The sequence below is a fragment of the Pempheris klunzingeri genome, chromosome 2, assembly GCF_042242105.1.
Source record: "Pempheris klunzingeri isolate RE-2024b chromosome 2, fPemKlu1.hap1, whole genome shotgun sequence".
NCBI classification, from domain to species: Eukaryota; Metazoa; Chordata; class Actinopteri; order Acropomatiformes; family Pempheridae; genus Pempheris; species Pempheris klunzingeri.
Window position 1 is genome coordinate 4288953 of NC_092013.1, and position 15256 is coordinate 4304208.

Here is a 15256-nt window from a genome sequence, read left to right on the forward strand (position 1 = left end):
GAAGGCCTAGACACTCGTTCGTAACCTCACAATTAGAGGATACGGCCTCTGTCAGTCCTGATTTAAACGTGAGTCACGTGAGTGTGTGATTATTCCAAGTGACTCCTGCCAAAGTCGCTATATCATCCATCTACTGCACGTCTCATAATAAAACACATGTTTGTGTAGGGCTGAAAGTCACGAGCGTCTCTTTGTGCATGTGTCAACCTCCTCTGACTTCTTCAGCTATGGTATTATGAGTTCCTAATTGGCGTTGGTGTCCCTACAGAAGAAAAAAAAACAACAACAAACATAAGAAATCATATGCTTGAGTCAGGCAGGGGGGAGTGATGACCTGAAGCTGGTGAGCCAGGACGTATTTTCAGATCATGATCATGATTTGTGACGCTAAATGTGGGTCCTCCCTCATGTATTTGTAAAAAGTCATGATTACTAGCTGGGTTTATTCCTGGAAGCACAACCGTCACTGCAGCTTGCTCTCTGCAAATGCACGGCCTCTAGTGGTACAGAACAAGCATCAACACAATCATGAGCGACCCTAAAAAACACACAATTCCATCCCTGGTGGTCTAGTGGTTAGGATTCGGCGCTCTCACCGCCGCGGCCCGGGTTCGATTCCCGGTCAGGGAACACTGTTTTGAATGTCGTTGGTTTTGCATGTAAATCCTAAACAGCAACAACACTGTTACCATGTCACTGTAGCCTGAACAGTCCAGCTTTACCTCAGAAAATCATATCAGATAAAGAATAACTTGTTCATCACTTCTTAAATACATGAACAAGTGCGACGATACAAATACAATAATTTCTGCATTTCTATTTAAGACATGTAAATAAACAAATGCAGAAATGCAAAATTAAATGCATAGTTACATAATCAAAGAGATAAATGCTGGTAATCAAATGGGAAATAAGAAAATATCTTAAACAAAGATAATATTCTTAAACATCCTCTGACTCCTTTCCTCCAAAAGTGGAATAGTTTTAGTTATTTCACTTTAGAGCTAAAAAGGTCATTTGATGTCAGGATGAGGAGTCAGTGGAGTCTATTCATGCCACACCCACACCGCCCAGGTAAAGCAGACTATATTATTATGAGCGTTAACATTTTAACAAATAATATCTACAAATGTTTCTTTCTGAACACTTGCTTGTCTTATAGTGCATATCTAACGTTAGAGACAAACACAAAATATTTGAAACCACATTTCTGGGGGGCTGTAGGCTGCAGCAGCTTTACCTGCATCACAGTCCTCCAAGAAGAAGTGATCGGTTAGGGTTAGACCAGGGTTAGACCAGGGTTAGGCCAGGATTAGGCCAGGGTTAGACCAGGGTTAGACCAGGGTTAGACCAGGGTTAGACCAGGGTTAGACCAGTGGCCTTGGCCAACAGCTCCTCAGCATCCTCCTCTGCGTGAGGACCACTTCTAGGACTCGCCCCTCATAGATCTGAGCGTCTGAATTGGACGTCCAGGCTGGATACATGGTGAGTTTCCTCTGGATCAAGGTCTTTTCCTCGCTCTGTGAAAGAAGATCGGGATCCTCATCAATGGGAACAAAACTTCTTTTACTTTCCCTTTGTCAGGAAATTCACAGCTATTAAATGTCTACAGTACAAAGTGCCTGAAGATGGCGGAGAGTCGGTTTGCATATGGATTTTTGAGCCCAGTTGTTTGCTGTTTAGGCAGTTAAACGTCTGGTCTGAGCCGCTCCCTGTCTGGATAAAATGATGATCTGTACAGCACATACCTGTGTTGACAGACGGTAAACTTAAAGCCCATTTTCACACCACTGAAGCTTCAAAATAACCGAGCGTAGAAATGAGTGAGCAGTCAGTCAGTAGTGTATCACATCCTTTATTGGAAAAGCATTTATAATGATAATTTACCTCCATCACTTGTCTCCGTAATCATCGAGTAGTTTCACTTTGCAAAACACTAAAAGCCCTCTTTGTCCTGGTTGAGCTGAGAGTTCCCATAACTGCTGCAATGTGCCTCCTTTACAATGCACAGTCATTTATTCCCTGCAAACCTGCCAAAAACATCACGATGAAATCATCACCAGGACCGCAGTAACCAGTCACAGTTTATGTCACTCTCCATTCACTTTAAAGAGGACCGACAGTCACACCAACTGTACACACACACCACATCACATGCACCCAGCACACCTGAGTACATACAGGTACGCTGTATGTAAACTCTGGCACGCACACACGCACACACACACACACACACACTCCCTTTCTCCCCGACTGTCTGGTCCACAGTCACGTAACAGTTTAGAGGTCTATGCATGTCACATTCTCAACATCAGAGCCCGCTGAATGCTGCTTCATGCCCGAAGACTCGGAGCTCTGGATAAAACCGTCAAAACAAACCAAATTACACAAACAAAAACACCCGCCGGTCTTCTCACTCAGGCACATTATTGTAACAAAAAACAAACAAACAAACAAAAAAAAAAAAAAATACAAAAGGAAAAGATGAAAGTTGCAATAAATGGGAAATTGTGCAAGAAATGGTTCCCATATTTTTTCTCCGTGTTGGAGTGAGTTAATAAAGAACACTTTTGGAACAAGCATAGTCACCTTTTTGGCCCGAAAAGAACACTCCAAACTTATATAAAAACAACTTAACACGAGACAAAAGACATTCAGAGACAGAGAACGTACAGTCAGACCACATCAGGAAGTCTTTGCAGTCTTGTGTCTACCGACAGAAAACACCGGCTGAGCTGACATTAGAGCGATATTGTCAATCCTACAGGTTTAACGCTTGAAGCGACTCAGTCAGGAGATAAAAATTGGAAGGTAGCTGCAAGCATTAATGTGCTCCCTTTGACATGAGTAACATTACATACAAGATATGCAGTAGTAAAGTGTGGTACTGTGCTGGAAAGTGTTAGAGGTGCATGAATACGGTGATTCAAAACACTCCGATGTAATGCTCCTCTAAATTTGAGGTGTGTCCAACTGGAGACACTCACACACACACACACACACGACAGCTCAAATACACATGATTTTTCAACACACTAACAACACAGTAACCACGAGTAAACAATGTGTTGCTAACGTGTTGTCAACAAGTTAAGAACATGCTGATTTTTCCCACTGGCTACTGATAACTGGGGTTAAACCATTCCTGCAACAGAAGAGGTTTCCTACCAATATTTACCAGACTATTTATTTTGTTTTTTTTTATTTTACTTATGAAAATAATTTGTCATAATAACTAAAATTCAAAATATGTTATTTCTACAAACTACACAAAACAGGAAGAAAGGGAAGAAGGAAAAAAAAAGAGGATCCTTAGCATGTTAAACAAGCTTTGCTCTCACCTTCGACATCTTTGTGTCACTGTGAGGACAAAACGGCAGATAGCGAGGTGGACTTTGGAAGTTTTACATGAGCGAGGACAGTCTGTTTACTGAAGGAGGTCACATGATTCCTCTAATGACATCAAATTAGTGGGAGCAAAATCTAAACTGCGTGTTGAAACCTGAAAGAAAAGGTCTGCAGGCTCACCAGAGACATGCATTTATGTTGGGAAGATATTAAAATGTGCATAATATGGGACCTTTAACGTGTTGAAAATCTCACGTATTTGATCTGTTGGGCGCACACACACACACACACACACACACACACACACACACACACACACACACACACACACACACATCTCTCTCTCTCACACACAAACACACGTCGTGGTGATACATCTACACGAGAAAACAAGGAGTAAAGTTTACATGGACTCTACATCAGGAATACAATCACTTTAGAGGACATGTTAGACTATAAAATGTAACCAGTTTTGTTTGCATGATGCTCGGCCCCGTTGTGGCCATTTAGATTTGTCCGACCAACCTGATCCCAGACCACTGCACCCATGCACCCATTGCCACCAAAGTCCAAACAGTTTGAAACCAGTGTTAACGTTTTTCTATTAAACGTGCATAAAGGAATTAGCAATATTATGTTTTTTCATGGTGGGACTTCTTTTTCCCCCCCAAACATGTGTCTTTAAACACAACACTCACTCCAGGAGTGCCGTGTGGAAAAAAAAAAAGCAACCGTGATCTGAAGTACCTGGTTACCTGCAAAAATATCTCCCAGTGTGTTAAATTAAATCCAAGGTTAGACACACTTTATGCCGAAGTCCTCCAGGAGTCAGCAATAAAGGGAATTCAGTTACATTATGCTCTTCTGTCATCAAAGGGCGGGGAAAGATCTTGTCAGCTCGAGAGGCCGATACAGAATCTGTGGAGGTACGAGGGATGTAAATGTGGGCCCGTGAGGCGAACAGCTACCGGAGGACGTCTGATCGTGGCAGTTCATCGAGGCACACAGGTCAAACAGGGATCCCCATACGTAGCTTCTTCTTCTTCACCGTCTTCAGGCCGGTGAGCCGACGAACGTCATCTTCATCCGACTCATCCATTTCATCGTCTGCCGAGAAAAGTATCTAAAAAGGAAAAAAAAAAAAGAAGAGAAACGTTAGGCCGAATGCGTCCCATTTTTGATGTTTTATCTTTGCAGCTTTGTGAACGTTGGAACATGAATCACAGGCAGGGACGTCCGTAACTGTCCGAAACTGGATTACAGTGCAGAGCTAAACACAGAAAACGTGCAGGAGAAGCTGCACAGAGAAGTTTCTGTTCTTCTTCTACTGAATTTCTGATTTTGCCCACTTCCACTGAGGATGCGATGTATAACTCTGTGACCAATAAATGGCTCCAGCAATTTAATATCTCGCTTCCATTAAGTTTGGAGCCTGAAGAGACAGATTTTTTTTTTTTTTTTTTTTATTAAAAGAACAGATGAATTAAACCAGCAGAGGCAACAGATATATACTATGGATCATGCTCCAAAAACAGTGATCACAGAACAGGGATAGCATCTTTCACTAAACCCTCCCTACCTGCTAAACGCACTCTTTCCAAACCCCTTCTTTCTAATCTAATGCAGTCCTATAAAACCTTTCAGCCATAAATTCTACCTCTTACAAAATAATGTTCAGTTTTGAGAGACTCAGTCAGAGAATCATGTTTATTTGTCAGTTTTCTCTTCACTTTACTAAGTCAGATAGTGAAACTTACTTCCCTGTTAAGGCTCCCAGCAAAAACACGATCATTCTATTCTGCTAATCAACGTCCTCTCATAGCGATACGAGAAAAAGCACCAACGAGCCAGCCAGGAGTCGAACCTAGAATCTTCTGATCCGTAGTCAGACGCGTTATCCATTGCGCCACTGGCCCGCTACACAAGGCATTTCCTGCTGAGTGAGGAATGTGTGTTTCAGCACTGCTCAGCACTGCTCAGCCCATCCCCCCCCCCCCTCCCCTACCCTACCCTACCCTCCCTCCCTCACTCCCGCCACCACCACCACCATGCCGCTCTCTACTCAGAGCATGCTCTCTGAGACCAGCTGCAGCACACAAGCAGGAAGTGAAATAAGCCCGAAGCTGGAGCTTTTGTCTGCTGATGCTTTGGCTGTTCGACTGTTAAAATGCCTTGAAAAGCAGGTTTACATTGCTCACTAACGTATTAACATACAACTGCTGTTATACGTGTTGCTATGCTATAACAGAAGGAAGACTTGTTTTCAGAGATAAAGGCTAAACAGCAGCCTGTTAGCAAAATGAAAAATGGGATTTCCACTTCCCCCAGTTTGATGCTGAATTTAGTTTTTTGAGGAATAAGAGCATGACCTAAAGGCTGCCCTGCGTTGAGCTTTGTTCCCCCCTGAGATCGGGAGCCACTGTCCTCGTGTTTCCACAACCTCTGAGACACAAATTGGTCTGAATCGGACCAAAATAGGAGACGATAAATCAGACTAAATGACAAAGTGCAGCAACATGACCAAAGGGTATAATCTGGCTTTGATTGTAGCGATCATGTGACCACACTTCCGAGACAAACAATTCTGGATAAATCTAGTCATGGGCCAAAACCCAAACCTGCATACCTGAACACTTCCTCTTGACTTCTGCCTGACTTAAACTTCTCATCTCTGCCTCATTTCGCGCCCATAGGAAGAATGACATCACGCGTAACGGCCTGTTCAACAGCAGCTTAGAGAAGTGAAGCATGTTCGGGGTTATAAATCAACATCACTTGTAATGAGGAGACAATTCATTACCAGCTGCTGCCAACGCCAGCAAACAAGCGATGTCTCTTTTTGTATCTGCACTAAAAACAAGGACATAAAATAAGCATTTAGAAAAGTTGGGATGTCAGTTTTTTGGGGGGGTTTTCCTCCTTGGTTTGATCTCTAATATAATAATCAGCTAAAAACAGGTTCCGCCAAATCATAAAGCAATTTATCTCCACAATGCATATCATTTTCTCTTCAGTAACCCTTCTGAAAGCTGCCAGCTCTTCCCACAGACACACTGTAAAGAAGAATCTAGGAATCATTTGGTTTTATTGGCAGATCTGTTGAAGCAGTAAACCTCCTCTGTGTTAGTGAGACCCACCAGACTCCTTCACTGCTGGTAATTATAAGTATAACTTTCATGTGTCCTGGTTGAGTCGCTGTTGTTCATTAATATCAAATGCATGTGATTCAGTTGGTGGCGGCGCTCCAACAGCCAGTTGGACTGTCACCACTGAGGCCTGGGTTTGAGTCCCACTCAGACAATATTACTTAGAGCTTCACTGCCACATGTAAACATCAAACGGTATTACTATGGGAAATGAGCTCATATTAGCGTTCTGGTCTCACAAAAAGGTGAAAAAATTGACAACTAAGCAGACTACACCTGCATGGAGTTTTAAGCACTGACAGATCTGGCTGTCGCTCTCACGTCGCAGCCTGGATTTGATTCCCAGTCAGGGAAGGCCTTATTTATTATGCCTCAAGAACAATGTGATAGTTCAGGCTTCTTGAGCCACAGTTCTGCATGATTTTACTGTAAACAAGAAGCCAGATTGCAGAGAGAAATCACAGCAATCTGTCTCTTCACGTGGGTTTTAAATGTTTCCTGAAAATGTGCAGCACCTGTCTGATAGAAGACTGGTGTTATGACTTCATGCGCTGTGGTGTGTGGAGCACAGCTCTGCGTTGGGCTCATCTGCTTTACAAGCTCATAAAGTAACTGGGAACCATGATGTAGGCGACCATAACCGCTCTAGGACATGTTGCTCTTCAGACTGGGGGCGTGTGAAATCAGTAACAAGTAAGTTTGTCCATAACACGGTGCCAATCGGTGCTGGAGACCAGAAACTGACAGTCAAGTTTGAGATGCTCAGAGGAGAGCTTGAGGAGTAAATACAGAGACGGGAGAGGCTGTGGGAAACAGCGGTGTGTCACACAGTGAGACTTACCTCTGACTCGGAGTCGTCATGAGACAGAGCTCGTCTGTAGCGCACCTTGCTGTTCCCCCGTGAGTCCTCCTCTCTCTCCTCCAGCTTTGCTTTTGTCCTGTGCTTCTTCATTAGGAAATTATCGACCACCCAGAACATGAGGGCCTGCAGGAAACACAGAAAGTACTGTGGTAATTGATGTTTCATCCATGAGGGATTAACAAAAGGGATTCTTGTGTCATTCACCAAAACTGCCGGGATTTCTTCACACTCATACACAAGACAATGGCAATGGTACGAACAACAAGGGTTGATTTAGGTCACCGGTGAGAGAATCTCACCAGACGTGTGCAGTATCGGTGTTGCAGGAGCTGTATAATCAAGGTGCCGAGAAAAACACACAGAAACAGCAGACTTACGTTGATAAAGAACGGAACGATGAGCATGACGATGGCCAGTTCCAGGTCAGGATTCTCTATGGGGTTGAGGAGAGCCAGCTGTGACACAAACATATACGACACACACACACACACACAAGCACAGGCATAAGCATACACTGCAACACAAACAACACATCTGTCCTCAGACTATGAAGTTCCAAGATCAGGTGGAGCAATAATGGTCCATATCTATTTAAACGGAAGAAGGATAAAAACTTGGAAACTGCCGGAAACTACCAAACACCATGAGAAAGAGTGTACCGTAGTCATCTAAAGGAGTATACTACACATGATGAGATGCTGAACACATTTGTTTGACAAGACTGTGAAAGTTTCAAACCACGCCTTTAAAACTGCGTACAGAACATCCATCCTTAAACAAGCCAATGTCTTGACAGCTTAAACTAGCATGAATTAGCTATTTGATAAAATAATCCATGTGAGAAAAGCTAAAAATGTATCAGTGTGATTGTGTACCTCCATCTTTACAAAGGGAAAATCTGTAAACCTGCAGGCGACATGATATTAGACTTGAAGCCCTTTGCCTTTACTTCTTTGTTCACCAGAAAAAAAGGTACCAGGTTCAAAATAACTCCTGTGATATCACAGTTATGGTCAGTGGTACTGTTCCTAGAAGTCTTTCTGTGGACCACTTCCACTGTTACAGTGTGGGTGAGGAAGAGAGCACCAGTCTTCACCAGTCCCTGGTGGTCTAGTAGCTAGGATTCGGCGCTCTCACCGCCGCGGCCCGGGTTCGATTCCTGGTCAGGGAATATCCTTTATATCTGTCTCATTGAATAGCTAACAGATCACAGGTTCAGACTAAATAGGACACATTGTTCCTGCATACATTTACAAGATCCATCCATTCATTCATCGTCTATACCGGTTATACCTGGAGCTAAACCCAGCTGACATTGGGCGAGAGGCGGGATGCACCCTGGACTAGCACATTACATATAGATTTCAAGGGGCTTATCTCATGTAGAATGATTGTAGGTTTGCTTGATAATTTTTGTCCTAAATTGAAACTACACTGTTTAACAAACTATACAACCCCATTTTTTTTTAACTTGGATCAAAGCACGATTAAGACCACCTCATCATCTGTGTGAGACAAAAAGTAGATAACAGTACTAGAGGGATTCGGGAAAAAACCGTGCCTTCCCAAATGTAACACATGTCCCTGATGGTCTAGTGGCTAGGATTCGGCGCTCTCACCGCCGCGGCCCGGGTTCGATTCCCGGTCAGGGAACACCTTCTTATGAGTCTAAGTACGCTGTATTGCAAACACTGTGGAAGTATTTATCTTCCACTTCAATGAGAATGTGCACAGATTAAACTGGATTACGGTGTGAAATCAAGCACCGAAACAAAACTGTTAGTTTAAGACGAGTTTTGATAAATTCATCGAGCGTTTCACTAATCGGTCTTTGCTGACTGCCATCTCTTTCTCTCTGTAGGACTCTAAAATCGATGAGTACGTACTACAGTATTTACAAAGACACGTGTGCCTTTTTCTGTCATAACTAAAGCCGCCACAATATGCTGCATCCTCAGCAAGCTAACACAAAACCAGCCAAATCTATATTTTTCTCTACGTATACACGTCAGAGCACAACTATGAGGGAGCCTGAGATTCAAGAACTCCAATACCAACAACTGCTTTGTGTGGCTGTTGTGCATATGACAATAAAAAGATATAATAAGATTATTTTTGACACAGCAGCATATGGTGAGTGACGGGCATGTCTATGTGTTGTCGTGTTATTTCTAAATTAATCCACCTCATAAGGTCAGAGAGTGCTGCAAATATAGAGAATTTTATCTTGAATTGAAGAAGATAATTAAAACATAACTGAAGCTAATTTCGCCCGCTAGCTTTTCAAATAGTTACTCTTTATTCTGACCTTCTTCCACTGGGGGATGAGGAGGACCAGCATGATAAGGACTTTCTCAAACATCATGATGAGGATGTAGAGGATACACTGGCCCAACCACGCTGTGCACTGAATTGGCTCTCCTACAAACACACACACACACCAGGAAAAGAGAGAGATTATAGTAAAATTCAGATATGTTGCCCAAATCATTACTAGATTTCACAACTTCAGTGTTACACAAACTGTTCTGGGGACAAAAGGGGGCACTGGCAATGCAAGAAATGACATTGCAGCACTGCAGTACTAAGGGCAGCTACTGCCCTCCATTGGGCATAACAGGCATTTTAGGAATGTGCTGGAGCTCCCACTTAACCACTCACACACACACGATCCTCACCGTATTCTCCAAAACGCAGAGAGTCCCACTGCCTCCACTCTACAATAGCACTGACGGCTCTCACCCCAGCATAGATTAGCAACATTCCCAGAGAAGCATCCAACAGGAAGTTAATGAGGTATCTGGGAGAAGCAGAAAAGCAAATGTGATTTAAAAACTGCAGTCAGCGCTTTCCTTCATTTTAACACCGTTTCTTGGAAAATCTATCCGTAACATGCAGAAAATCGGCGCTGAGAAGGAGAGTCAAAGAAGGGATTGACTCACAGTGAGCAGGGATCCTCCTCTGTGAGGTCCGACAAGTAGACATTAGCAAAGTGGATGAACAGCATCCCAATGGCCTGTTTTGAGGTGTCCAGGAACCTGCAGAGAGACGGGACAGTTGATATGCTTCCAAGGCACTCCGGCAGGATTCATTTGATGTCTTTGCAGAGAGGCGAATCTAAGCTGGCTCAGCGGCCTTACCAGATCCTCCAGGGTCTCCTCTCATGTTTTGGCTCCCTGAAGCGCTTCACTGTGGTGGAAAGAGTGTGCCATAAAGATAGTGGGATGTTACTACAGATCAGCCATACAAACACAGTGGAACACAGAATCTGTCAAACACAGTCCCCCTTTGTTTTCATCTAACCACGTTACAACCCTCCTGCGAGCTGCCAAACGTCCAATGAACATTTTAATGGCTTCATATTTGGTTATTTGTTTAGTCTAACTGAAACATCTTGCCTTGTACCGACATATTTATCACGAGGAAACGAGGGTTGACACTGCATTTTTAAGCAGTTAAACCATCACAGGCATAAAACAGTTTCACATTGAGCATACAGGAAACCTCACATAAGATATTTGAGTTGAAGTATCTATGTTTGAATGGCTTATTGTTAAACAACGGGAACTGAGCAAGAGCAATACAGTGCTAGTCACAGAGGAAGCCGAACTAGTGGTTGAGACCGTGACCTAAAACCTGCTAATATCATATGCAGCCAGTGTAAAATTATTAATCAGATACCCTTATTTTTAGCTCAATGCTAAGTTAACAGGAAACAGGGAAATGTCTCTTTCATGATGCCAGAAGGGAGCAGTGGCTCTAAATGTGTCAGTGCTTAGAAATCGAAATCGTACATCCAGCATGTCCTGGTTATAAAACATAGCAGTAATAAAGCGATGCAGTATGATAGTGTGCGCAAACACATTTTACAACTACTATATTTGTCAATGCACTTGCTACTCCAGGGTGTCTAAGTTATGCACTTTTCCTCACTTTAATTAATCCCTGTGTGTAAAAAAGCCTTCCGGGTTTTATGCAAGAAGGCTGAAAACAGTGACACAAACGAAGCTCTTGCTGCTCTTTACAATAGTGGCTTGTTTTCCACGACACCCCCGCTACCATCTTCCTTTGACTTGTATGACACACGCAGCTAGACGAGAAGGGAGTCTGACCACATTATGAGATCGCTCATTTACTTTTCAAACACAGACTCTAAAGGCGTGGCTCAAAGCTGCGACACGTCAGCTGGATAATCACCTTCCACACGAGCCCCTTAATTAAAGACACAACAAACAATCTCACCTGTCTAAACTTGGACTAAATACCAAAAGTGTTTCCTGAACATTTGCTAAAGTTTTTTTTGTGTTTTTTTCGTGCAGGCAAGTTATTCTAAGAGCTGTGACCTCAGTTTCTGCTCTGAGCACAAGTGTGACTTCAGACTAAACACACCCTGCCTGCATGCAGCTGGGTGTGATGTGAACACAGGCGGAGGCCTTGGCCCACTCCTTTAACTCAGAGAGCTGCCTCGAGCAAAAAAAACCCAACAAAAAAGCACTAAAATGCTGATCATTCCTCGCTGCTGTGAGGCTGCTGGGACACACAGAACTGAGGCTGCTCTCATTAGGTCACACAGCTGTCATCGATGTGCCAAACACTGACTGAATGGAACCACGGCTAAACCCTCAGTGGGATTTTTTATTTCTATGCCAATGTTTCCCTTTCTATTTAAAAACACAAGTCAGGCTGCCCAACCCTACTGTAAATCCACCCTCGACGGAGACGGAAACAGACCTGTGAAGATGATTCACAGGGAGAAATTAATCAAGGATGAACTTACTGGAAAATAGTTGTGAAAAGCCAGTTTGTGCAACGTGGTATGTTGTGCGTATCTTTCTGAAATGCACACATGTGAAACTCCTTGGAAACACTCTCAGCAAACAGAAACGATGGCTCCTACTGTGAAGTAGCTGCAGGGCATAACTGTCACTTGAGGTAGCGTACCTTACCTAGAAAAAGTTATTCAAAACCACATTGAGGTACTTTCTTAGCTGCAGTGACTTGCAGATGCTGGCGCTTATTGCAGCTTGAGTGAAACCTCAAACAAATAAAGTAAATTGTAAGGAAGTCTTTCCTTGCAGTTTTAACCTGAGAGGGGCAGAATAGACATCATGTAGCAGGAAAGGTCAGAAGTATATCAGGAAGTGTTGAGACTAGGCAGCTTTTATTATAACCAACCACAGCCCATAACTTCAGCAAGAGGTTTGGTGTTATATTCCACTTCCTGTCTTCACATCACGTCTCCTCCTGTTATAAACTCACAGCTGAGATCAATACCGCATTTGATTAACCGAGTGATGCTATTGGGTGACTGTCCAGTTTGGGCAGCTGGACTCAGATATGTGAGACCTCCGGCCTTACTCACACATCAGCGTGCTGAAGGCCATCATAGCGAGAAGTCCTTGCAGGAAAATCCCAAACGAGTCCATCAGGGCGCCGTTCTCGCACCCTCCCTTATCGGCACCCGGCGCCTCGCTGGAGGACACGGACGTGTTGGTGAAGGACACCGCCGGCAGCCCTGCTCCTCCGGGACCTGCCAGCGCCACGTCTCCGAGCTGGGACGGCATGTTGACACCACTAACAGCGACCATTGGGACACAAGAGCCGGGCGACACTAAACAACAAAGCTGAGAGCTCAGACTATGTGTGATTTTTTTTTTTTCCCCCCTCTTGTCCTCTCCAGTCCAGCAGTTGTTGGTCAGCTAATCGATATGTTAAGCTGGACAGACTTGGGTGAAAGATGGTGGCATCCTCTCCCCTCCAGTGCGCTCATCCTCCTGCTTCAGACAACCATAGCTATCTCTTCTTTTTATTTTTTAAGACGCACTCATGCTCCAATGAGTTACTTCAAGTTGCAAATGACTCCCTTTAAGACCGAGCTGCAACATTTAAAAAAAAAATCAAGTTTGCTGAGAGGGTCCGTGCTGCAGGAATAAACACATTTCCCAACCTGGAATGGGCGAGCTAACATCGGTAACAAACACACCGGCTAAACCTGCCGTCATGTAGCGACTCCAACAGACAAAACCGGTGTTTTAACTGATTTTAAATGTGTTTGTACAGCGCGGGACCAACCGTGAGGAGTTAAATTTTTGCCGAGAGACAAACCTCCAGATGACAAGATCCAGCAGCGGCTGAGATGCTATCATTACCGAGCTAGCCCTCCCCCATCCTAAGCTAACTTCCATTAAGCTAACGCCATGCTAGCCAAACTTATATTTCCTCTCGGGGTGCCAGAAAACGGCGCGTTCACCGGCTGCTCGTGGATTTAACTCCCACGGAGGATTAAAAAAAAACACTCGTATGTGTATTTAAAAGAAAGTGAATATGAATAATTGCAGGTCACGGCTCGCGTTCATCCAGCTGCTTCCCTACCCGGCAGTGCCCACTCATGTTGACAGACGTTGAGTCATGTGACCTGCGTGGCTTCGCGCTGCATGCTGGGAAATGTGTCCCCATCTCACTCACACACACACACAAAAAAAACACACACACACAGCAGAAGCCATCTGAAATTTGTACTTCACCGATTTAATTGCAGTCTTTTTTTTTTTTTTTTTTTTAAATAGTTATAATCTTCAAATGTGAAATTAAAAGCGGGAACTACAAGCCAATGAGTAAACAAAGAGCCTACAGAGGTTTTAGTCACACAAAATGAAGCACGTCACAGTAAATCACACTACAGGAACTGGTAAAAAGAGGGAGAAAATGGATTACAAAAGCATTTTGGGAATATCTTCTTGCTTTAAAACTGCCCGTTTATCATTAAGTTAATTGTTAAAAATAATTATTCAATGGTATGAAATTGCTCAAATAATCAACCGTAGCAGATTTTTGTTTTTAGTTGTAAACCCTATATGAGAAAGTTTAGGCCTATCCTGTGCAAATATATACTGTATATTCAGGGCATTCACACAATGCTTATGCAGAACGTTAATTGCTCAATAGATAACTTTTCTCACCCTGTTGCACTAGAAGATATTTTGATTATATACACTATATACAGGCATGCACTGTCATATTTGCATACCACCATACAGTAACATGGTTTTGCTTGTGCTTGCATCACAGAATCCTTGCACTGTAAACTGCTCTTGCATACTGAAGAAGCTTGTACAAGAAAGCAATTTGATCTCTTGAGATAAAGGCCCTTGTTACATTTGTTGTTGAGCAGAATGTATCTTAATTCAGCTGGATAACATTTGCAAATTTAGTTGTTAGTACAATGTAGATGTCTGGTGTTCACACTAAAATTAAATTCCTGTTCTTTCAACTTTAACATTAGTATATCTAGTTTAATATTATACCTGGCTTTCAAAAGGCTTGAAAAGTGTCATTTTATGAACAGAAACAATTACTTTTGTCTTTAATTAATAGGATAAATCATCTCTGAGAATATAGAGGAGACTTAAAATAAACAAGACACCATAAGACAGACTCCAAATCTGTCGGCACTCCAAGATTCAGCTGGGAGCTTTTGCAGTGAAATGGATTTTGTGAAAAACGATGTTTGGCTTTAAGTGCGTCATTGTCACTGCGCTGTCGTACGACCTGTACCCTCATCGGTATGCTCTAAGTGGAATTAGACTTCAGTGTGAATTCACCAGATTAAGAGTCAAATTCTGACTCCAGCAAACGATAGCAAATGTTGGCTTCCAGATAAAAAAAAAAAAAATATTAGTAGGGCTTAGTAAGAGAAGTAAAAGCTGGGATTCAGTGGTATTTCCCTTTAGAAACAGCAGGGAAGGCTGGGAATCATAAATGAAACACTGAATGAAATGGAGTCAAATGGAGTTGTAGCACTAGCATTCAGTCACTCTTCCTCAAAAAGAAACAAAAAAGAAGAATCCGAGGCACTCGGCAGACACAAATAAGTTAAGAAGCCCTATCATAGCTAAAAAAA

The 15256-nt window shown here is 43.0% G+C and overlaps 1 protein-coding gene and 4 non-coding genes across 5 annotated transcripts; 3 read left to right on the forward strand and 2 right to left on the reverse strand.

Annotated features, from left to right (window-relative positions):
* Positions 1-558: 558 nt before the first annotated feature.
* On the forward strand, positions 559-630 carry trnae-cuc (transfer RNA glutamic acid (anticodon CUC)). The gene has a single exon. It is a non-coding gene; the product is annotated as a tRNA-Glu (tRNA).
* A 3727-nt stretch (positions 631-4357) lies between these two features.
* Positions 4358-12972, reverse strand: stimate (STIM activating enhance). Its single transcript, XM_070845668.1, has 8 exons — positions 12719-12972; positions 10497-10545; positions 10299-10394; positions 10035-10156; positions 9665-9777; positions 7734-7811; positions 7336-7479; positions 4358-4471 (listed from the first exon to the last, which is right to left on the reverse strand). Exons 1-8 carry the CDS (start codon positions 12942-12944, stop codon positions 4358-4360), a joined length of 942 nt encoding a protein of 313 aa, XP_070701769.1. The 5' UTR covers positions 12945-12972.
* trnar-acg (transfer RNA arginine (anticodon ACG)) lies at positions 5192-5264 on the reverse strand. The gene has a single exon. It is a non-coding gene; the product is annotated as a tRNA-Arg (tRNA).
* Positions 8456-8527, forward strand: trnae-cuc (transfer RNA glutamic acid (anticodon CUC)). The gene has a single exon. It is a non-coding gene; the product is annotated as a tRNA-Glu (tRNA).
* Positions 8938-9009, forward strand: trnae-cuc (transfer RNA glutamic acid (anticodon CUC)). The gene has a single exon. It is a non-coding gene; the product is annotated as a tRNA-Glu (tRNA).
* Positions 12973-15256: the final 2284 nt, after the last annotated feature.